Below are 24,853 nucleotides of genomic sequence, written 5' to 3'. Positions count from 1 at the left end.
TGGTGAAAAGCCCTAGAAGTTGGTATGAAAGCAGCTTTTGGCATGGAAACAGCAGATTTCATTTGTGCAAAAGCCCTGCTATTTTTCCCCCCTCCAAAACGCTGCAAGTGTAGAAAACCTACTTTTTAAAATGGTAAATTTTTTCACCTTTTAAGAAGAATTCAGTGCAGCTGTGCCAGCTGGTTAAAATCTGACTGACCACTTGGGTTGTTACAAGGATGAGGGGGTGAGCTGCTGGGTGGGTTTTGGCACACGGGAAGCTCAGATTCTGTTTCCTGTTGGCCATCATCAGAGAGGTCTGGCCACCTGCTCCTAGCCACCCTGCACCTCCTGGCCAGGCAGAGTTTGGAGGCTGAAAAGAGGATGGATGACCCCATTCATGGTCCCCGGTTCAGTGCAGTCCATGGGTGCGTGCTGCCCAGACCCGCAGGGCACCCCTCCGCCACCTGCCACCCCACAGGCTATCCGTCCCAAAAAAGCGCCCCTGATCACACCCCTTTTTCAGTTCTCACCCAGGGAAATTGGGGCAAGGCGCCTGCCATCCCTTCCCCTCTCTTCCTCCCTCTCTCCTCCCCCGGCTCGGCAAAACCCTGCTGTGCTCCCCTGTGTACAGAGAGCTGGTTTGATACGAGACGTTTTAATGATGAATGCCTCCTCCTGGAATTGTGGCTCTGTCTCTCAGGCATGATGCAGCCACGCAAAAATGTAAAGCATCTTTCTTGGTTTACTGCAGGAAATTCAGCATCCAACTAAGGAAGTTTTATCACATCTCTCACTCAGTTACTGTTTCCTACATTTCAAATATACTGCCGTCTGTACAGCAGCTTTTTTTTTCTTTAATTTTGTTGCAAATCTTTCAGACTTAAACCAAACTTTGACTGGTAAATGTCATGAATCTCAGGCCAGGTTTAATTAGGAATTTTCTAAATCTATTAACAAAAGAAATGCACTTAATACATTATGTCAACCAGAGCTGGGCTTTCGTTAGCTATTTTGAGGGCTGCCATAGGCACAGCTTGAAACTTGCTTGGATTTTACATGGGTGCCGTATTTTATGTTGCATTAATTTAAAATGGTCTGTTTCACTTCATCAAGACTTTAGCTTAAGGATAATGCATTTATGTAAGATTAATCTTGCCATGTTGTTTTAGGATCAGGATTGTAAACCGCATTGTTCCGACAGTGATGTTCTAAATGTCATTTTAAAGCTTTTCTTGGGAGCTGCAGGCTCCCACTTATTCATGATGTTATCTTTAATTTCACTTGATTTCAGAATATCCCTGCTATTTTTTTCAACGTGGTAATTATTCATGAAAATTGGCTGAAAAAATAAAAGGAAGATGACATGATGGGGGGGGTGGGAAGAAAAGGCTGCCTTAATATTTGACAGACCTGCACCAGAACTCAGTTTCTCTTCCTTTAGCTGCCTCTGTGACCTCAAACTTCAGCCTTTTTAAAATGCTCATGTAGTTACGAATCCCTTTTGGCTTGCTCAGAATTCCTCTTTTTGGAGATCTCTTCCTCCCCTCCTTGTTCTCAGCCTTTTCTGAAGTGTTCCATGAAATGCTATTACTTGCTCTTCTGAGCCGTCAGGGACTTTGTATGGGCCTGACACACTTTGTCTTGCTGGAGGTGATTAAAAAAAGAGCCAAAAAACTTGTGATGTGGTGGGCCAAAATGGACGTATGTGATGCTAATAAAGGGTAAGGAGCACCAGCAGGGCTTGCTGGAGGGTTATGTGTGGGAGCAGAGGCGAGAATGAGCTTTATTTATTTATTTTCTTCCCCCCCAACCCCCGTGTCATCCTTGTTGCAGGGGAGAGACCACGGTGGTGCGGAGGTTGCCCACACGCTGCCTCTCCGGAAGGGCACCTAGAGCCCCGTTGGAGGAGCCCCCCATGCCGGCAGCCCCCAGCCCGAGAGGCAGTGGGGGCAGCCCCCCACGCAGCTGCCCTGCAGCCCCCCACCAGCCATCGCCTCACCCGGAGCCCCTGCACCAGACGGAAACCAGCGCTCGGCGAGGAGGGGGGTGCCTCCGCGCTGTTAATCATTTTAAAATAAATGAAGATGCTACACGAGATATATATAAATTGACGTACTAATCAGTCCCACGGTTCCTTATTTCCTTTATAATAAACAGTGGAGTTGGCAAGCGCTGTGGCAGCACAAGGCATCTATATTAATCAAGAGAAGTTTAAGACACTGGAAAAATTAAACTTTATGTGATTTGGACAGCATGAAGAAGTTAAGCACTGTAACAAAAACCTCCCTGATGCTCACAATGACTATTTGATACATGTGAAAAACAGCAGTGGATTCGAGGGCTGGAGAAGTATTAATTAATGAAACTGCCACTGCCTGTCATGCTGAAAAGCAAATTAAAAAAAAAAAGAGAGAGAGAGGAAGAAGGGGGGGTGGTGCAGGGAAAAGGTGGCATTCGGTGCTGAGAAAGCAATGCCTGATGAAGGATTAAAGGGACTAAAGAGAAAGACCGTTATTCTGCAATGGTTTGTTTCATTACAGTTTGGGGACCACTTGCATTTCTAGTGCTCTCGCTCTTGACTGCGCACCATTAATAGTATGTGAATATGGAAATTGAAACACTTCCAGAGAAAAGCTTCTATTCGGCTTTGGAAAAGAAAAGCTAGTCGAACACTAAGAAAAAAAAAAAAAGACAAAACAGGCTTCTGTGTTTTACTCTCAGGACCTTTTTTTTTTTGTAACAGGGCTACTTTCTTCGACCTGATCACAAAGGAAGTCTTCATGTCTAAAAAAAGAAATAAGAAAATTAAATTGCTCAGCTGTCTAACACCGCTGATCTCTATGTTTGGAAGAGAAAAGGTGTCCGTGAACAAGTTGAGGCAGCCCTGGGCCCGTAAGGTCCTCTCTGCTCCAGCATTGCGCTCAGCAGACCAGCTACCGCTCCTCCCTGGGCCCAGTGATGTTTTGGAAAGACGAGGAACTTGTTTTGTGGTGGCAGGTTAATGCTCATATAAATGTGTCCTGTCTTGTACTTGGTGATCACTGGTGGTGTTAGGAAAAAAAAAGAAGAAAAAAAGAAAAAAAAAGCTTTATATACCTCTTCTACAGTAACTCTTTAACTGCAAGTTTTCAAGGTGGGGTTGTGGCACATAACAGGTTGTTAAACCATGCAGTGTAAGCAATTAAAAATGTATTCCACAGATATAAATATTTTCTTTTCTTATTGCTGTGACACTATGTGTGATGGTAATATTTCTGAGAGTTTCAGATTTTGCACATATAATTTTATGCATTATCAAAAGTTACTGCTGCCTTGAAAGAAAATGTTCTGTGAAAATTTTTGCAAAAGCTTTACTAGTTTTTTTTTTAAATTGTAACATTTTGTAAAGGCAGAAAATGGATTAAAAAAAACCCTAGCATGCTAAATATATTTTTCAAAAAAAGCAATAATTTTACATGTACAGAAATGATGCTAACCTTTAATACAGGTGAGAGCAACAGTTTACTTAATACAATAATGGAATAGTGCTGTTTTTGTAGAAATGGGCTTCTGACACAAAGACTTGTTTAAAAAAAAAAAAAAAGCAGAAAAAACCTTAAAGTGTGATCTTTCTGTTCTAACAGTTTTGGTGGGTGGGGGTTGCTTTTTTAAAACAATCTAGTCAGTAATTGGTTCTGGATACTACTTGTTACTTGTTTTAAATTACTTGACAGTTTTTGTCTACTTCGCAACACTTGCGACAATGCAAATTAACTTTCTTATGTATTTTTTTTAAACTAGTTTTTCTCTATGCTATTACACCAGATGTATACCAGAATTCTCTGTAAGTCTCGGTGTAGTTAGGAATGTCTGTGCAAATACTTATACGTGACTGTAATTAACTGTTCTGTGAAGTTATTTTGAGGGAGGTCGCATAGACACATTCCATTGTACACCAAAAAAAAAGGAGGAAAAAAAAAAAGAAAAAAAATGTAATATTTTGCTGTGTTGCTTAATGATGATCATTTTGGGTTTGCACTAGCTTTCTCCATTTGTTTTGTTTTGTTTTCACTTTTGTTTCGTTGCTTTTCCGAGTCATATTTTCCATGAGTGAAAGTAATGGTGTCAGTTCAGGAATGCACAAAAGCTAGTTGCTTAGCCTATTTGTTTGTGTTTTAGTTATTAAAAACTCTTCTGTACCCAAAATGGCACGAAAGTGTAGTGTACATTTGTAATTTTTTTCTTTTTTTTTAACCATATTTTTTTGAAAGCTGATCTAGAAAATCTGAGTTAATATTTAGAGCCAAAAGCTTCTTTTCTGGAGCTTTTCTTCCAGAATCTCTGACAGAGAAGCCAGTGTTGTCACTGCCATTACCAGGGTACTAATCAGCAAAATTTACAATCATAATTTAGCTCCATGAAAAACAACAGTAGAGGAAATCAGTTTAAATAATTATATGCTGTGTATAGGACAGAAATGAGATTTTCACTTAATTAAACAAGAAACAAGAGTGGGTGGGGGAATACCAACCCTAAAGACGATCTGTTTTCAGGGGCAAATCCCACAATTTCTATTTTCTTCTTTATCATTGTATTGTATTGATTTGTTATTTTAGTTAGGCCACGGTATTTAAAATTAGTTGTGTTCCTTATTTATTTAGTCAACGGGCTTTGACCAGCTCTTTTAAGCAACACGATAACTTTTCTTTGGCATGACACGCTTCCTATGAAGCCCTTTTATGACTGTTACAGGGACTTTCTACTACCTCTACCAATCTACTGTTTCTTCTTCTTAACAGGTTTTTATGGTGTTGCGAGTCTAATGTAACTAAGACAATAAAGGGTTTGATTATCTATGCTGCAGATTCTCAGTGTATCTGCCATCTCTTGCTTTCTCTCTCGCTCTTTCTGGTTTTGGTGCGGTTTATTATAGCTAAGGTGTAGAAGATCTATTTATTATAGCTGAAGTGAAAGAAGGACCTTCTTTGCCAGAGTATTTTTGTATCCTCAGTGTTGTGAACTGACCAAAAGTTGAACTTGGAGACACTTTTTCCACAAAGTTAATCAGCTACTACGTTGCCCTCATGCTGTTTGCATTCTTGAAATTCCTTCTGTCAGAAATGCTATGCATAAATTGGCAAAATGGAAAGCAAATGAGAAAGCCAAAACAGCTTTTAGTTTTGTATTTCAAAACCACTTAAAGTCCTTAGTGAAAAACCTTAGTGTAAATTGCTGCCCCCATCTGCTTACATGAAAACAACTAGTTAAGAAAATTATTCTTTAGAAAATAGCATCTTCTGTTGATGCAAAAAAAAAGAAAAAGTGTTCTGCTACTGACTGTCAGTTAAAAATCTGTCACTGGAAGGATTTCCAGGCATTGGCATCGTGTTTCGTGGTCACCCCTGTAAATGTGTCACCACCTCCCAGTACTGTGTGGTGCCGTGCATCGTGGAGCACGCACGTACATTTGTCATACTTGAGTCGTTTTACAAAATCACATCCTTCTAGTGGGAGTGCGTCCTCCCATTTGCTCGTGTTCATGCTCGAAGGGTCCGTGACCTGCGTTGGGTTTTATCCTCCTTCCTTGCTGCATTCCTGGGCTGAGCCAGTTAGAGCAGATCTCAGCAGCTCCAGCAGGGTTGCTGGGATTCATTGGCACATTTAGGGATTTCTCCTTGGAAAAAAACAATCCGTGGCGAGCAGACCTGGAACAAAGCAAGAGGTAACTTCTTTATTAGGTTCCTGCTGCATAAAATGTGTTGGGTTAAGAATTGGAAAAGTTGGGTTTTGTGTCAAATCACATTTCTTGCTCCCTCTGCAAGCCGGTGTTTTTTAAGCCAACAGTAATGTGTCAAGGACTGAATTGCTCAGAGTCCTCTTCCCTCATCTCTCTCCTTTCTCTTTCACTGTGTTTGACAGCCCTGCACTTCAGGGCAGTTTAGTGGTTGGAGGCAAAGCTCATGTGGATTCACCGTGAGTTTATAGTGCAAGGAGTGCCTGGTGGATTCCAGTATTTAGAGAGGAACTCAAATGAAACCGAGTACGTGAATATATATAAATATTCCTTCCACTGTAGCTTTTTATTAATTATAAATTATGAAACAACTGTTTCTGGAGCAGCTAGGGGTGCAAAACAGTTGAAGATCAGTGGGAGCACAGATGTACCCCCCTGTTGACTGATTTCTGTGGGGCTGTGCTTGTGCCGACGTTCTTGGGAAGCACTACAACCATGCAGTAACATCCTTAGTTGTCTCAAGGTAGACGGTTGCTGTCACAAACTTGTTTATAGTAACGCCTATATTTTTTTCTTCAGGTTCATTAGTGCTGCTTTTGGGAGAAAACCAACAAACACAACCCAACCCTAATCCCTCCCCTCCCCCAAATTTCCTGTCATTTAGAGCTGGTGGACAAATAACAAACCACGGATGGAAAAAAATCCTTACGCACTGGATATAAACAAGTGTTATTTCCAAATGGATCACCTCTTAGTACTGAAAATGAGGGACACTTGCTATTCAGCGAGAGAAGAGGATCTTGTGTTGGGAGTAGGAAGCAGGCACAGAGCAGGGGATGCATTTGTTGTGGCTTGAATAAAGGGATCAAGAGCATTAGTGTGACCCAGATCTGAGGGTCTGAGTCCTTAGGCGGATGTTCCCCACAGGACCATTAAAAAAAAAAAAAGGAAAAAACATGAAAGATCAGTAAGGGACTAAGTTTTGACCCTCTGGAATTCAAGTACGTATATGGAAGACAATATATGGGAAAAGCTAAAGCTGAGGACAGGACTGAGGAGAAGCCAGGAGTGGAGCGAGAGGTTTGTAGGAGAATCATCAGAGTGGAAAAGTTCCCAGAAAGGGTGAAGTCAACAAGGAGAAAGATCAAAAGGATGTGAAGATGGAGCAGAAGCTCTGAAACCTAACATCTTACTGCAAAGGGCTTCTGTTGGGATGAAATGGAGGAGGGACAATGAAGGCAACTTCTAGAGGGATGGATTGGAAATCAGGAAAACTCATGTAATTTAAACTTGGTGAATCATCCTATTGTGCAAAAATGTTATTTTCTGGCATGAGCCTGAGTGATGTTCTGACAGAAAATAAGGGCATGCCTTTTTGGATCTTTATTCCCTCGACAGATGGGTGAGCTAAAGTTAGAAATATAATAACGAGTAGTTGAGGCTAGACTGAAGGGTCTCTCCAATACCCAAGGGGTTTTGAAAAGCATATTGCTCTTTTTGAGAAACAAGCAGATTCTGATTAACCCCAAGCAGGAAGGAAAAAAAAAAAAAAAGAAAGAAAAACAGGGCAGGCAAGAAAGCAAAGTGTTGTAAGGAGCGGCTGAACTGGAGCAATACTTTGAGGATGCTAGAGGGTACATTCAGATAGTATTCTCTACTACAGAATATTTTAAGATGCCCCATAGTATGTTGGATAGAAGAGCTGGGATCCTCAAAGCTGTTAAGAAAAAACATCCAATATTAAAATGGCTTCAGACACTTGACTATCTCCTTTCTGAGATCCTTTGTATCTCAAATTTAAATTGCGGTTCATGTAAGAATGGGACAGATGGCTTGATTTGTTTGTTCCTGTGTCATCAGTGTTCTCTACAAAGGTGAGTTGTCAAGAGTGTAGAAAATGTGAGGCACCCATGTTCCATTTCTCTATGTGAAAATCTCTGCATGTCATATTTCATCATCATCAACCCAAGTACCATAGGAAAGCTAGAAGATTTTTCTAAGCAGAGAAAAATTATTTGTTTATCTTCTAAATATTTTTTGTTCTGGCAAGACATGAAATAAAAGGGACACTGGGCTTCCAGTTCATCTTACTCCCAGAATTCAACTTACTTTTCCGGTACAGGGCAGTGTTGTGCCTTGCCTGGGACAACTAATGAGCCTCTTGTGGTTTCTGAGACCTACGGCTTGGAACAGAGTGGTGGAGCGGTGCTAGGGATCTCCCTTGGCAAAGGTAGGTTGTAAACTGAACAATTTATTGATTTTCCCACAAGTTTTTGTGAGAATTATGCTGATGCTGCAGGGATGCAGGGTCAGTTCTTCCAGCTGGAAGCCAGCAGTGGGAGATTGCTGTGGTTAGCTCACCCACAGAGGACCATGGACTTAAATGGTTACTGGTTTGCTGGCTACTGCTTTCCCACACTTTTCTAATTCATGTGTTCCTCTCCTTCTCCACTGCGGGGCACAGATGCAGGTGGTTGCTTGTGCCATGGAGGAGGTGACATTGTCAGAGTAGTGGTGAGAACAAGCAGCTGTGTAAAGCTTCTGTCATCAAGAAGTCCATGTCAGGGGTGTGCCAGGAGTCCTGTCCCCTCTACCAGGGTTTCCTCCCCACCTCTCCTGTCAGATGGCAAATCAGTTGTGTGGCCTTGCTCCAAGTAACATGCAAAGACCTGCTGTGGATATGGGAACAATGGTTTCTCCCAAGTTTTTTTGTTTTCGAATATTGATAGAGAAGAGAGCAACCCTGGACTGCAATGCTAGAGAGCCAGTCTAGAGGAAGCCTGGTGCAGATGTGGTGTTGAGTGCATTTGATATCTGTAGGAATGGCACGTGTACTGGCAGGCTTCACAGGCCTTTTGCAGTGTCAGACCTGTGGAAATTTGCTAACTAAAAGGTGGAATTATGTGGAAGTTTGCTCAGGTACTCGATCTCTGGTTGCTCATCATCCCTGCATTGAGAGGGCAAGTCTGCCTGCTGCCACTGGCCCTGGGATGGTGAGGGGGGACACACACGTGCTGTGTCCCCAGCAGTGACACGTGTGCTTTTGGGCTCCTTTCCCTGAAATACTTGCTTCCCCAGCTCACAGGCAGCAAGCGCTGCTGGCTCACGTCCTGTGAGCCACATAGGATCATAGAATCATTTTGGTTGGAAGAGACCCTTAAGATCGTAAAGTCCAACCATAAAATAACTATAGCACTAAACCTTGTTCCTAGGAACCTCATCTATACGTCTTTTAAACACCTCCAGGGATGGTGACTCCATCACTTCTCTGGGCAGCCTGTTCCAATGCCTGAGAACCCTTTCCGTGAAGAAATTTTTCTGAATATCTGATCTGAACCTTCCCTGGTGCAACTGGAGGCCATTTCCTCTTGTCCTATCACTTGCTACTTGGGAGAAGAGACCAACCCCCTCCATGCATCCTCCTTTCAGGTAGTTGTAGACAGCGATCAGGTCTCCCCTCAGCCTCCTTTTCTCCAGGCTAAACAGCCCCAGTTCCCTCAGCTGCTCCTCATCAGACTTGTGCTCCAGACCCCTCACCAGCTTCCTTGCCCTTCTCTGAACTCTCTCCAGCACCTCAATGTCTTTCTTGTAGTGAGGGGCCCAAAACTGAACACAGGATTCAAGGTGGGGCCTCACCAGCACCGAGTACAGGGGCACAATCACTTCTCTAGTCCTACTGGCCACACTATTCCTGATACAAACCAGGATGCTGTTGGCCTTTTTAGCCACCTGTGTACACTGCTGGCTCATATTCAGCCGGCTGTCAATCAACACCCCCAGATCCTTTTCCACCAGGCAGCTTCCCAGCCACTCTTCCCCGAGCCTGTAGTGCTGCCTGACGTTTGGACCCAACTGCAGGACCCGGCACTTGGCCTTGTTGAACCTCGTGCAATTTGCCTCAGCAGCACGTCCACCAGGACAGAGCCATGAAAAGAATCAAGACTAGTCAAAGCCCTGACATTGAGGAGGGCATCTTTGCTTTGGCACAACTGTGCAGTTTTGGGCTTTGTTGTTGTTGTTTTGTGTTTTGTTGTGTGTTTTTTTCTTTTTTGTTTTGTTTGTTTTGTTTTGGTTTGTTTGTTTTGTTTTGTTTTGTTTTGCACCAGCTGTGCAATGGGAGCAGCCCAGCAGCCCCCAGCTTCTTTAGCTGGGGAGGTCTACCAGGCCTCCCTGCACGGGATGAGTGACTGAGGCTCTGGGCAGTGGTTTCTGGAAAAGCTCATTGCAACTCTGTGGTCACTCTTTGCCAGTAAGGGCTCCCTAGCATTTGGCCAGAGGTCATTTATGGGCAGAAGTGACCTGCAAGAAGCGTGTAGAAACTTCATGATGTAGGCTGACCACAGCATTAGAGTTAAACCCAAGCAGATCCAAGGGAAATTCTGGTGAATTCACCATTTGTAATTGCTGAAGATAATCTTATCGGTGATTGTATAGATCTGGTTCTTTGCTTAGTGTTGTACATGGTGTTTGACAAAGCCATTTTCCAGCTACAGCGTTGAGGGTAGGGGGAAGTAGTGAGCAAGTGTCAAAAATTACATTGGCTTTTCACTTGCTGCTGGAGAGGCTGATAATCTACTTCACAGCATGTTGTTTATAGGTTGCTCCATTTCCTACACTACCCCTGGAAGTTTTAGTGCTTTCAGGATTAGAAACATCTAAGGGATTCCATGGGAAGTTACTTAAGTTATTTTTATTTTGTCTTCTCAAACAACACATAATGTGAGAAATTACAAGCCTGCCTACAAGATCACATAGGAAGAGGCAGTTGACTTCACAACTTAAGACTGCCTCTGATAAGAAAGAAAGAAGGGTGATTGTAATAGGAAATTCCCTTCTGAAAGGAACAGAGGGTCCAATATGCAGAGTTGACCCTCATCTTAGGGAAGTTTGTAGTCTACCTGGAGCCCGGATCAAGGATATCGCTAGAGAGCTCCCCAGACTGGTGCACCCAACAGACTACTACCCGCTGCTGGTCTTCCAGACAGATGGGGAGGAAGCTGCTTCCCGTAGTCTGAGGGGAATGAAGAACGATTTCAAGGTCTTGGGAAGGATGGTGAAAGACTCAGGGGCTCAAGTGATCTTCTCTTCACTCCTTCCATCTTCAAGTGACGATGTGGGGTGGAATAGGAAAATTCAGTCTCTAAACAGTTGGCTCCAAGACTGGTGCTACAGGCAGGGCTTTGGATTTTTTGATAATGGCTGGTTTCATAAGACTCCAGTCCGGACAGTGTTATGTGGGAAAGGTTTATCTCGCAGGGACAAAAGGATGCTGGGGCAGGAATTAGCTGGGCTCATTTGGAGAGCTTTAAACTAGGCTTGAAGGGGGATGGGGTTGTAGCTGGGCTTGTCCCAGTGAGGCAGCATTCTAAAACAGATGAGGACCGGGTGGCCTCCTATGCCTCTAGGGAGAAATTGGTGTGCTCTGCTTGCCCCCTGAAATGCCTGTACACCAATGCGCGCAGCATGGGGAATAAGCAGGAGGAGTTAGAATCCTATGTACGGTTGGGAGATGATGATCTGGTGGCAATTACAGAAACATGGTGGGACAGTTCACATGACTGGAATATGGTCATGGATGGCTACGCCCTTTTCAGGAAAGACAGGCCAGCCAGGCGTGGTGGTGGAGTTGCTCTCTATGTGAGAGAGCAACTGCAATGTACTGAATTCTGCCCAGGAGCGGATGAGGAACGAGTTGAGAGTGTATGGGTCAGAATTAAGGGGCAGGCTGGCAGGAGTGATACTGTTGTAGGTGTCTATACAGGCCATCGGATCAGGCTGAGGAAGTTGATGAGGCCTTCTATGGGCAGCTGAGAGTGGCCTCACAGTCACAGGCCCTGGTTGTTGTGGGTGATTTTAACTTCCCTGATGTTTGCTGGAAGGACCATTCAGCCAGCCAGCCACAGTCCAGAAGGTTCCTCCAGTGCATTGATGATAACTTCCTCACGCAGATGGTGGAGGAGCCGACTAGGAGAGGTGCACTGCTGGATCTCATCCTCACTAACAAGGAGGGTCTGGTCGAAGCAGTAAAGGTTGAGGGCTGCCTCGGTTGCAGTGACCAAGAGATGGTGGAGTTCAGCATCTTGTATGGCAGGAAGAGAATAGCAAGTAGAATTGCAGCCCTGGACTTTAGCAGGGCTAACTTCGGCCTTTTCAAGCAATTGCTGAGGCAAATCCCATGGGCAAGACTGCTTGAAGGAAAAGGGGCCCAAGAGAGCTGGATTGCATTCAGAGATTGCTTCTTCCACGCTCAGGATCAGAGCATTCCCACACGTAGGAAGTCGAGGAAGGGAGCCAGGAGGCCTGTGTGGTTGAATAGGGATCTGTTGGGTATGCTCAAGCAGAAGAGGAGAGTTTATAGGTCATGGAAGCAGGGGCTGGCCACTTGGGAGGAATATAAGGCTGCTGTTAGAGGATGTAGGAAGGCAGCTAGGGTAGCCAAGGCCTCCTTAGAATTACAGCTGGTGAAAGGGATCAAGGACAGCAAAAAGAGCTTTTTCAAATACATAGCAGATAAAACTAACACCAGAGGCAATGTAGGCCCACTGATAAATGGAGTGGGTGCCCTGGTGGCAAAAGATACAGAGAAGGCAGAATTACTGAATGCCTTCTTTGTCTCTGTCTACTCCGCTGGAGGCTGTCCTGGGGAACCCTGTACCCCTGAGACCCTGGATGAAGCCAGGTCAATGGAGGAGTTTGGTTTAGTCGATGAGGACTGGGTTAGGGAGCAATTAAATAGTCTGGACATCCATAAATCCATGGGTCCAGATGGGATGCACCCTTGGGTGCTGAGGAAGCTGGCTGAAGTCATTGCTAGACCGCTCTCCATCATCTTTGCCAAGTCTTGGGAAACGGGAGAGGTGCCCGAGGATTGGAGAAAAATGTCACTCCAGTCTTCAAAAAGGGCAAGAAGGAGGACCCAGGTAATTATAGACCGGTCAGCCTCACCTCCATCCCTGGGAAAGTAATGGAACAACTTATCCTTGGTGCCATCTCAAGGCATATCAAAGATAAGAGGGTTGTTAGGGGCAGTCAGCATGGCTTTACCAAGGGTAAGCCATGCTTGACCAACCTCGTAGCCTTTTATGAGAATGTAACAAGGTGGATGGATGATGGCAGAGCGGTGGATGTGGTCTACCTTGACTTCAGTAAAGCCTTTGACACAGTCTCCCACAGCATCCTCACAGCTAAGGTGAGGAGGTGTGGTCTGGACAAAAGAGCAGTGAGGTGGATTGCAAACTGGCTTAAGGAGAGAAGCCAGAGAGTGGTAGTCAATGGTGCGGAGTCTATTTGGAGGCCAGTATCTAGTGGAGTGCCTCAGGGGTCAGTACTGGGGCCAATATTATTCAATTTATTCATTAACGATTTGGACGAGGGAATTGAGTGTACTATCAGCAAGTTTGCTGATGACACTAAGCTGGGAGGAGTGGCTGACACACCAGAAGGCTGTGCTGCCATCCAGCGGGACCTGGACAGGCTGGAGAGTTGGGCGGGGGATAACCTGATGAAATTTAACAAGGGAAAGCGTAGAGTCTTGCATCTGGGCAGGAACAACCCCAGGTTCCAGTATAGGTTGGGAAATTACGTATTAGAGAGCAGTGTAGGGGAAAGGGACCTGGGGATCCTGGTGGACAGCAGGATGACCATGAGCCAGCACTGTGCCCTTGTGGCCAGGAAGGCCAATGGCATCCTCGAGTGTATTACAAGGTGGGTGGTTAGTAGATCGAAAGAGGTCCTCCTTCCCCTCTACTCCGCCCTGGTGAGACCCCATCTAGAATATTGTATCCAATTCTGGGCCCCTGAGTTCAAGAAGGACAGGGAACTGCTGAAGAGAGTCCAGCGTAGGACAACAAAGATGATTAAGGGAGTGGAGCACCTCCCTTATGAAGAAAGGCTGAGGGAGCTGGGTCTCTTTAGTTTGGAGGAGACTGAGGGGTGACCTTATTAATGTTTATAAATATATAAAGGGTGAGTGCCACGAGGATGGAGCCAGGCTCTTCTCGGTGGCAAACAATGATAGGACAAGGGGTAATGGGATCAAGCTGGAACACAAGAGGTTCCACTTAAATTTGAGAAGAAACTTCTTCTCAGTGAGGGTGACGGAGCACTGGAACAGGCTGCCCAGGGAGGTTGTGGGGTCTCCTTCCTTGGAGACATTCAAAACCCACCTGGACATGTTCCTGTGTGACCTCACCTAGGCGTTCCTGCTCCAGCAGGGGGATTGGACTAGATGATCTTTTGAGGTCCCTTCCAATCCCAAACATACTGTGATACTGTGACTTCGAGGCGAGGCAAGTAGAAGGGGAGTAGTCCAAGTGACAGCAGTGTTGCTGTCCTAAACATTAAATTGTTTCATAACTGAGTTCGTTCTCCTTTGCATTGGTTCTGTTAAATAAACAGTGACTTATGAAAATGAGGCACAGCTGGAGGCACCACTAAACCCACCTGAATACAACCTCGAGTTGTATTTTCTGAATATTTCACAGAAAACGAGTCTTTATAAAGACTTTGAGAGTTTTTAGAGAAAGAAAAACAATCTCCTAAGTTTAGAGGAATTATTTTGGTTGTAGCCAGCATTACAGTGCTTCAGGAATTTGAAGATGAGCGCTGAGGTGGCATGGGAAGAAGCACCAGGGCTGTAAACCTACATGTTGGTCACATTATTAGTGAGGCTGGTTTGGTAAATATCGCTCCAGGGAGTACAGGTGCCTCACAGGGTGACCTTTGATCATTTTTCATACTACTTCTAGCAAAATAATTTTCTTTGTAAGATTATAGTTTCTTTTCTTATATAAAGGGCCTCTTAGGTATGTGTCTGTCTGTGCTGGGCACTGTGTAGTAAGAGACATTTTCTGGTGCGAAAGCTGCGCATGGGTTGCCATGCAGAAGTGAGTCTGGGCTGGACCTGAAGGCAAATTCACCCTCTGCCCACCTCTCTTACTTGTTCGAGCGCCTTTAAGCTGCCTGTGAGGCAAAACTAGATGCTGGTTTGAGAAATGAGGTGCAATGCCCAGGGGACATGCAGTGCTCTGTAGGCATTACCTGCCATGGGGATGAGCCCTGGTGCTCTTGGTTTCAGTCGATCTGCCCTGAACTTCTACTCTTACTGCAACCAAGCTATGAAACAAATAATACTGGCTGGCTGGTGGAGATGGCTTGCCACAAGGGGAGGTGGCATCTGTAGGTAGCTGGGCTTCAGATGGAGCCCAGTCTGCCTACCCGGGCATGTGAGATGTGAGAGAGCAGGATTTGACAGCTCAGGTAAATGCGTAGGTGTGTAGGGATCCTACGGAGAAGCCTCACCCCACAGCCTCTTGCACAGTCCAGTGTGCTGTGCCACAGAGAGCAGTGACTGCGTAAGGGTCATGGTGACCATCTCTCCATGGGGCTGGTACAAAGGAAAAATAGCTGCTCACTACGCTACAGCAGTCTGTAAAGAAAGATGTTGTGTCCATTTTATGCTTCCAAAAGATGCTCTAATGGGACAACATTGAGCTGAGGGTCTGTGGAGGCACAAGAACTTGCCAGTCTTAACCTGTCTGGGTAAGGATGTGGAAAGTTTGATACTTCACTGTTTCTACAGTGCCTTTAATTGCCGTTTTTAATTATTCTGTCTATCCATGAGTCCACAGCACTTTTGTACCATTGGAAGGATGCAAGCTGTTTCTGAGAAGGGACTGAAAAACTTTAGAATCCTCTCCATCCTTCTCCAACATGGAGAAAGGGCAAACTCTCTTCTCCTTCTTACCTGCATTTATTTGAAGCAACTCCATTAAAATCAGTGGGATTTTTGCAGAGTTGCATGGCTGGATGTGCGGACAAATTTGACCTCCAGTTAGTGATGCACGGGAACCCCTCAGTTCAAGAAGGACAGGGAACTGCTGGAGAGAGTCCAGCGCAGGGCAATGAAGATGATCAAGGGAGTGAAACATCTCCCCTATGAGGAACGGCTGAGGGAGCTGGGTCTCTTTAGCTTGGAGGAGACTGAGGGGTGACCTTATTAATGTTAACAAATATATAAAGGATGAGTCTCATGAGGATGGAGACAGGCTCTTCTCGGTGACAACCAATGGTAGGACAAGGGATAATGGGTTGAAACTAGAACACAAGAGGTTCCACTTAAATTTGAGAAGAGCCTTCTTCTCAGTGAGGGTACCAGAGCACAGGAACAGGCTGCCCAGGGGGGTTGTGGAGTCTCCTACTCTGGAGACATAAAAAACTTGCCTGGACGCCTTCCTGTGTAACCTCATTTAGGTGTTCCTGCTCTGGCAGGGGGATTGGACTAGATGGTCTTTCCAGGTCCCTTCCAATCCCTAACGTTCTGTGATTCTGTGAAACTCAGTATCTGCCTATGTGCATAGTTATTTTAGTTATATAAAGGAGTTTAGGACAGGCATTGCAGGATGATTGCAAAATGGTGCTGCTCCCTACACACATGTGGGGAAACTGTGAGACCAATCCTAAAGCCAAGCTCTAGTTAAATCATGAGATTAGTGTGAAGCTGATGTCATACATTAGCTCATAATGCCTTAACTAAAGTTTCTGCTTTTAGCAAGAAACTCATCTTAAAAAAAAAAAAAATCCAACTAAAACCTTGCACTAAAGTAGTCTCAGAAGATGGAGGTAAACAGGTGTAGTTGTCCCAGTGAAGCAACTGTGAAGAAGCAATGAAAATGATACTTAATATACTTTAAAAGATTTGGCTTTAATATGGAAATGACACCAGTTGAAGTGAAAGCAATACTATCTACGTGGGAAAGTGGCATTGAAATATTCTTTCTGCCGCCTTTTGTCAATAAGAGAGGCTTGAATTATGCATTAGCAAGCTATAGAGTTATGGAAGATAATACAGCAAGGTTATGAACCCAGAACAAAAGAAGGGGAAACTAGGTTCAACTCGGTAATATATCACTTGGAACGTATATAAATGGTTGTAATGCTTTGCGCATTATAAAGGCAGTAGTCACATATTTAAACGAGAACAGAGCCATTGCTTCAAGATTTTCTTCAAACATTAATCTGGGCATTGTAATTAGTTCTTCTTGGGAAGCCTTGCGGAGTTCAGTATGTTTAGAGTTTTGTGAAAATTTCTAGAAAATTGTGCTGAAGTAGATGTACTTGAGAGGTAGGATTTTACATAGATATCAATTTGTATTCACGTAAATGAAATTTCGAATCACTGGCTGTGAATAGTCGTCTCTTGCAATGGGAGCAATCTTTGGACAGAGATGGCCAAAGCAATACTAATTCTAAGTACCAAACATTTGGAGGAGAAACCGTAAGTGAAGAATTATTCACGGCATTTTTTTATATCATTAATTTTTTTATAATGTGCTTTGCTCCCTAAATTGACAAAGAGAAAGGGGAGCAAATCCATCGGCTAATGGATTTGCTGTCTGCTGGTACTCATGAAATGGCACATTTCTGCAAAGCCTTTCCCCTGTGTGATGTCCGGCCACTGTTACCTGCCGGGTGCTGGTGCTTCCCTGATCTTGGTGTCCACGCCAGCCCATGTGGCCTCGCCCACCACTGCCTGTGCAGGCTACTCATCTGCAGAAATGGAGGAAACAGAAACACTTAAGCCTGACTTCAGGGTTATTAATTACATTGATTTGTACATATACAGCAAGTCCAGCAGTGGGCTACAAAGGTGCTTAAAGACCTAGAGCATGTTTCTTATGAGGAAAGACTGAGAGAGCTGGGTCTGTTCAGCCTGGAGAAGAGAAGGCTGAGAGGGGATCTCATCAATGTTTATCAATATCTCAAGGGTGAGTGTCAAGTGGATGGGACCAGACTCTTTTCAGTGGTGCACGATGACAGGATGAGGGACAATGGGCACAGACTGAAGCACAAGAGGTTCCATCTGAATATGAGGAGAAACTTCTTTACTTTGAGGGTGCCAGAGCACTGGAACAGGCTGCCCAGAGAGGCTGTGGAGTCTCCTTCTCTGGAGACATTCAAGACCCACCTGGATGCATTCCTGTGCGATCTGGGTGAACCTGCTTTAGCAGGTGACTTGGACTACATGATCTTCAGAGATCCCTTCCAACCCTAACTGTTCTGTGATTCTGTTCCTAGGTCAGTTTTATTTGGAACTAGAGCACGCACTTTCCTGTTCCCAAAGGTGGAGCAGCACAAGGTGTGGGTATGTACAGTTGGACAGAAAGCCATCATTGAAACATTGGATTTCCCAGTGGTCAATGAGATGATTCAGCTGGTGCTTCTCTGGCCCCTCAAACACAGGGTTGCCCCAAGAGTTTCTGCGGCATTGGCTTTGAGGCCCTCGGTGCCCTGCCATGAGTGGGCCTTGGGCAGGTGTTTGAGCTGCATCTGCTCAAGTCCCTTTTTCCAACATGGAGCAGGTTTGCTTTGCAGTCGATGCAGAGCAGGGAGGCTGCTGTAAGCCTGTCGAGATATCAGCTTTTCCCTTTCTCACTCAGCTTCAGAGGCAGGTAGGTGGTTGGCTCCCTTGGTCTTCCATGCTGGGTTATGGCCACCTCCAGTTCTCACTGTGCCCACTGCTTGCACGTACAGGCACAGCCACCTCCTGCTCTTAGAAGTGCTTTGCTCTGAGGTGAGGTTCCCTGTGCTGCCCTCCTCCTGCAGTGTAGGGAGATACGATTGTTAAGTTTTGTTACTCTTGCTAATAATGTACCTAAAATTATATTTTTAAAAGGATTTTCCACAGAGATCAGTTAGAGAAAAGCTAGCAACAGTTTGTTTATTTGTTTGTTTTTAAAAATAATTATGGACTTCAAAAACAGGGTCTTCCTATGGCTGAAGCTGCTTATTAAATCTGTGAGAGACATCTGATGTGCACTCACAGTTCCCTGAGCTGTATCTTTAAACAAATACAAGTTAACCAACCTTCAGTCCACTGTTATTTGCTTTTAATCACAGCTGAGGAGCTCCTTAAGAAACCCCTTGGGAAAAGCAACTATTTCTTGAAGAGAGGACTAGGGAGTCCAAGGTAAGCATTCACCAGTTGCCAAGAATCTTTAGATCCATTTAGTGTCTCGTTATTTGGTGAATAAACCACCTGGCATTGCTTAGAAAAACATCAGTATAGTTCCTTTCCAAGACAGAGCTAATTGTATAGCAGTGTGTGGCCATTATTTTCTTCTACACCCAGTCTGAGATTGGGAGCATATGCCATATAGTTTCATTCCCTTTTCATTTCAAAAACAATGTCCTTAAAAAATGAATAATTGTGGGGAAATGGTACTACGTTTGGCTACTCATGCTAACTGCCTTGCTTAAAAAATGTGCCAGCTGAAACCTTACAAAAGAAGTAAAAATACACACACTTGCCCCAGCATTATTGTGTCCTGCAAGGAATGGTTATGATGAGGAAAACAGAGGAGACTTCCGTTTTGTCCTTTGTGTGGTTACTTTCAAGGCTCATAGATGAGGGCTCCGTGGTTCTTGAATTAGTCATTGAGAAACCTCTCTTTTCTGACTCTTTATTACACAGTTACAGGCTTCCATCCACAAAATCATGAAGATTTTGGCTCTTGGTTATGAGAGGAGAGGTAATTCCTGATGTTTGATTGTTGTCGCGAACTGCAGATTTTGGAAACCCATTCTGAAGAGTGTTTGGTGAGAGATGGTTGGGATGTTGCAGGGATATACATACAGTTCCTTAATTTTCTTTAGTTGAGGGACTGCTGCACATCGCACTAGTCATGGATGCATTTTGCATAAGAGATCTATTTCCACTTGGAAGAAACAATGTCTCAGGTCCACCTAGGAGAAGAGGTAAATGCATCATTACCCTTATTGTATAGCCAATACCAGTAAAGAGCTGAGTGCTCAGGTACTGATGTCCTGCAGGTGTGAAGGTCACAACTTCATCCAGATGCTTGCTTCCTCTTGTGCCTATCTCCTTGTTGCTGAGCTGTAGCTCCCATCATCTGCCTTATAGTGAGTTTCTGATTTCAGCCAGACTCTGGGACAATTGGGAAATTGTGACCTGTCGAGGGCTGTTGGCTTTTTCCTGAATATTCCTACCTGCTGTGGTACGTAATATCCTCAGGAGCTTTGAATGGATGCAGAACAGAAAGCATGAGAACATAAAGCCTGTGCAACCTAAGGGCACCAGTGTTCATCCATGAGAGGCTGATACTTGTTTTCTTGCTATGCAGCCCAAATCCTGCCAGAATTTTCATAACATTTTTAGAATTTTCAAACTCTTGGGAAATATAATTGTCAGTTTAGCAGAATCATAGAATAGTTTGGGTTGGAAGGGACCTTCAAAGGTCATCTAGTCCAACCCCCTGCAATGAGGAGGGACATCTGCAACTAGATCAGGTCGCTCAGAGCCCCGTCCAGCCTGGCCTTGAATGTCTCCAGGAATGAGGCATCTACCACCTCTCTGGGCAACCTGGGCCAGTGTTTCACCACCCTCAGTGTAAAAAATTTCTTCCTCCTGTCTAGCCTGAATCTCCCCTCTTTTAGTTTAAAACCATTACCCCTTGTCCTATCGCAACAGGCCCTGCTAAAAAGTCTGTCCCCACCTTTCTTATAGGCCCCTTTTAAGTACTGAAAGGCTGCAATAAGGTCTCCCTGGAGCCTTCTCTTCTCCAGGCTGAATAACCCCAACTCTCTCAGCCTCAACAGAAGTAATATTTGGTCCATAAAACAGCTTTTAAAAAAGGGTACAGTGTGGATACAGGCAGTTTCTGGGTAGAAAGTAGTTCATAACTTAGATGGTTTCAGACCAGTTTTGAGTCTCCTGTAGGCTGAGGAAAAAACATGCTGATGCTTTCCATAAAAGTAGGAGCCTGTCCTTGTTCTTCATTTCCAGTACTTATTATTTTTACCACATTCATATTTTTATATTTTGCTTTTGGAAGACACAGGGACAGAATGATACTCCCTTTCCTTGATCTCGCTGTGATTATCTGGCATAAATCTCCCTTTATAATCCTATCACTGGGCAATTCGGTTATTTTAAATGTGAGCCTTCTTGCCCACTAATCAGTTCATCTTCAGGTTTTTAAAAGCGCTATTTCATAATTCTGTGCATTCCAATTGCTTCTGAGTGTCCAGCCCAGCTCTGCCTTCACTTATCCCCTTCTCCTTCCTTTCTGACAAGGCAGGCTCTTTCTCTCGCTCACAGTCTTTGCATTCCTTCCAAGTTGATGCACATAGTCATTTGTAATCAAGGCTGTAAATTGTATTTAAAGCTGTACTCCACTACCCATGGATATTCGAATCATAAATGAGAGTATTGTCCTGCCTGTACTCTCACTTATTCTTTCAGCCGTAATAGATCCTTTCATTTGTGCTCAATTAGCTTTTCCACTCCTGCATTCAGACCCCGAAAGTTTCCACTCTTTTCTTCGGGTCTTGAATGCTGATGGTGCAGCCACGTTTGCCTCTAACCCGTAATTTGTTTAGCTCTTTTGTGCCACGGATTTCACTGAATATGGTTTGTTTGTTTTGACAAGTCCAAACACCAGGACTGTATTGTGCCATGATATAAAAATTTTCCCTTTAATTATTGCTGGGTTGCTACGGCTCTGGGATGGACCTTTTAGGTGTCTGGGCTTTTATGTCTCCGGATTGAAACGTACCCAGAAATTTTCTAGAAGACTGGTTTGGGGTGGGTTTGGTTTTTTTTTTTGGTGGTGTTGGTTTTGTTGTTGTTGTTTGGTTTTGGTTTTTTGTTTGTTTGTGGGTTTTTGGTTTGTTTTGGATTTTCGTGATTTAAAAAAAAAAAAAATGATAGAATAGTGAGCCAAGTCACAGCAATCATGTGAGGAAGAGCCACTTTTAGAACAGCACCCTACAGCGTGCAAAAACACCGAGTCCTCTTGCTGCAGCACCATGCCATCCCCTTCCTCTTGATGCCCCCTCTATCCCTGGCCTGTGTCCCTGCTGCCCTTCTCCTCCTGGGCCCTTAAACCTGGGCTGTTCCACTGCCTGCTCACACTCAGGCATTAGAGCTCCCCGGGGACTTCAGCCTGATGCAAAATATGTGGCTCCTAGTATTTGTAATGTTTTGTCCTGCTGCTGGTGCAGCTTTTTATGTTTGCTGACATCTCCGAAGGTGGCACTAGACAGAGCCTTGCAAGTGAGTGTTTCCTTTTTCCCTCACATTTCCACCCCTGTTTGTTTGGTTTGGGTTTTCTTTGTTTGTTTAGGCTTTTTTGTCTTTGTTTTCTGAGAAGAGAAAAACTAAAACTCAGAGAAAATTAGCCAGCTTCACTTCCATGCTTTGTACTACAAATGTATGTGCATGTACTTTTTCAGCATGATCAGATGGGTTTTATTTCTCTTCTTGTTCCACAAACATGGGCTGGTTTTTTTTTTTTTTTTTAATTGATGTTAATTTCTGTTCTGAAAGTATTTTTAGGGGAATTCTCTTACACTTTGAACAAAGCTGACATGTTTAAATAAATGTTCCTCTGCTGTACTGAGCCCTGGGATGATGTTGCAGGCAGGGTATTTGGTGTTTATTTGAAAGTAACATCACAGAAATGATTTTGTGATCATCTTCTCCATGAAAGATGATTGTGACCTTTCTTTGCAGGACTGTCCATGGGTGGAGGAAGAATCTATTTGGATTCTGCTTTGGGTGAACTTTGTTCTAAGTATTTGTGAAGGCTTCTAGTAGGTTGAAGCTGAATAAGACAGAGGAACTAATCTCTCATTTATTTCTCTTGCTATAGATAGGCATCCCTGAGTTTCCCTACATTTTACGCTGAAGTTTTCCTCTCCTGGGATACTCTAGAATTAAAAAATACCATTTTAAAAAAGTCATTTCTCTGTCAGACTAAAATGAAGAGCATTTCACGTTGTGTGTTAATGCACAAAAACTGTGGAGGGAGCGGGACAAAGAGAGTGAAGATGTTGAGATATTAATCTGGGGTGTGAATCTGAAAGCAAGCTGGGAAAATACACCAGCCAGTAAGGCCTTTGTTGACCTGCATTTGGTGAGGAGGACTTAGGGAAAGAACTCTGTCCCTAAATCTCACCAGTAAGAGATGACAAATTTAAGCAATAAAGTATCATGCTTGGGGCTCTATATCAAGGGCACCAGAGGCTGTTGGACAGAACTTTTTAGAGCAGACAATGCTAACGTTAGCCCCTTCATGAACATCAAACATAGCTAGATTGTCTCTTCATGTTTAGGGATATCCAAAGTATAAGCCTGTTTATCTTCCCCTTTTATTTTTCTTTTTCTTTTTTTCTTCCTTTCTTTTCCACCAGTTAGAATGGACTTGAAAACTCCCCCAGACCTCATTTATTTGACACTTTTCATTGGACAGCTCTGAAATGTTTAATTTTTGTGAATGCACAGTCTTTATAGATCCCTGAAGAGACCTACATAACTAACAAAAACATGGCATAGCTATTCAAAGCCTTTATACATACATGTACACAAATCTCAGTCACCATTCTTTTCTGTAGACACCTTTCTCACCGTGGGACCCTACTCATCTGTACAGAAAACCCAATTTGAAATCCTATCATTTCCTCCCAAAAGGAGGGTCAACATGTGCCTTTGCTGATATGGATTTTTCCACATAAGCTGAACTTATGCAGCATTTCTACTTAGTGAATTAAAATCAGTGAAGAGAGCCAACCCTGTACAAGTCTCAGTATGATATACATTTTAAGGATAGACTGTTAAGGAGGGACATCAGTTGCATGATGGTGGTAGTGATTCAGGCAGACAAAGCACAATGGAATTGCTCGGTTCATATCCCGATCTGCAGATTTCCATGGCTGCAAGTCCTGTGTTGTCCTCCCTCTTTGTACAACTGTACCATGCACATATGATTATATCTCATCTCCAGAGTTACTGCCATTTGTACATTGCATACTGCAGTCATAATGTCTAATATTGCTATCAAGATATTATTTTTATTTGGCTTTATTTTGGGTTTGGACATTGTCTGAGTTTCAGACTCCTGACATCCAGGAATGATTCTTTCTCAGTCCAGAAGGCCACCATCCTTTACCACAACAGACACGTACCAGTGTTATAGTTGTTGGTCATGTTCTACCATGCTCCAGCGAGGTAGCTCGTTCTGAACAAGAATTTGAATTTCTATGTGTTTTTTATTCGTTTGTTTCCCAAGTGCTCCACCGTTTAAGGATGGGCTGAGAGGGAGGTAGATGAAGGTCAGGGAAAGAGAACGCTGGAAGGAAAATGCAATGCAAATTAACAAGCATCATTATCAGCAGCGTGCCAGAAGCGCATTGGAGGGACTTGGATGTAAGAATGTCTGAGCCTGGCTGGTGATCTGGAAGAGAGGATCTCTTTTGTGGGAAGTGGTCAAACACAGGAGGAAAAGCAAAGTGATCCACTTCTGGCTGCTCCTGTGCTGTTTGAAAGTGCACCCATGCCTGTTCCCTTTGGTATACATCCTTTGGGCAGCTACCAAACTGGAGTTGCCTGGAAGCAAAGCAGGAGTTGTTGGGATATAAAACCACTCCTGTTTCATCCTTGTAAATTAAAACTACCAGTACATTGTAAATGCTACCTGTCCATCATCCCCATGCAGCCAGGTGCGGTGACATGTGTGACACACTGCACTTCTCACTGACCAGAGACCTCCAGGAGGTCTTGAGCCAAAGATGAGACGTAAAGACGGATTTCCTTTCTCCAAGAACAAGTGAGACTCTTACCATTATTTTATCAGAGTGTTTTGGTATTTAATATACAAGGGTTTGACAAAGTACTACTGTATAATTTTCTAACAATACCCATTTTATCCTATAAAATGATTATATTCGGTCTTAAAATGTTAAATATGTCACTATTAGGGTAGAGTATCATAAAATTCAGTTTATAATATTAAAACTCAAAAATGACACAATGTTATCCATCACATTCCTTGGTAATAGTCAACTTTCTTCATTTTTCTTTAATTTTGCATTTTAGTATAACAAATTGAGATTAAAGCAGCAGCCTTCAGTTCAAGGTCTCTTGGCGGTGAATGGCAGTAAAGTTACAAGTAAAGTGATAAGAAAACAAATCACACTGAAATCTAATATTTAATAACATTTCAGACAGATTACAGAGATTTAAGACCCTGTACTGTAATCAGCGTTAGATCAGGGCAGATATTCTAGTAATTGCAGAGGGAAATGCTCTCATCTCCTTGAAATAAATGCAGCTCATCAGTGGAAGACTGGAAATATACT

The 24,853-nt window shown here is 43.7% G+C and overlaps 1 protein-coding gene and 1 long non-coding RNA gene across 7 annotated transcripts in view; both read left to right on the top strand.

The window, feature by feature from the left end:
• The window catches only part of ZNF516 (zinc finger protein 516), a 102,851-nt gene extending 100,830 nt beyond the window's left edge, over positions 1-2,021 (top strand). For all 4 annotated transcript variants that reach the window (XM_065832154.2, XM_071804307.1, XM_065832160.2 and 1 more), the window contains exon 6: positions 1,816-2,021. In XM_065832154.2, the coding sequence (XP_065688226.1) occupies positions 1,816-1,875 (60 nt within the window). In that variant the 3' untranslated portion in view covers positions 1,876-2,021. The remainder of the gene's footprint in view (positions 1-1,815) is intronic.
• A 3,429-nt stretch (positions 2,022-5,450) lies between these two features.
• Positions 5,451-24,853, top strand: part of LOC139827181 (uncharacterized) — a 30,197-nt gene continuing 10,794 nt past the window's right edge. For 2 of the 3 annotated variants that reach the window (XR_011737479.1, XR_011737477.1), the window contains exons 1-3: positions 5,451-5,683; positions 7,818-7,925; positions 18,593-18,662. This is a non-coding gene — a long non-coding RNA (uncharacterized lncRNA). Of the gene's footprint in view, positions 5,684-7,817; positions 7,926-18,592; positions 18,663-19,166; positions 19,958-24,853 lie in introns of those variants that run through there. The other variant, XR_011737478.1, reaches the window with a different exon arrangement.

This window comes from Patagioenas fasciata, chromosome 2, assembly GCF_037038585.1.
Source record: "Patagioenas fasciata isolate bPatFas1 chromosome 2, bPatFas1.hap1, whole genome shotgun sequence".
Classification (NCBI taxonomy): Eukaryota; Metazoa; Chordata; class Aves; order Columbiformes; family Columbidae; genus Patagioenas; species Patagioenas fasciata.
This window is presented reverse-complemented; position numbering and strand designations above follow the sequence as displayed.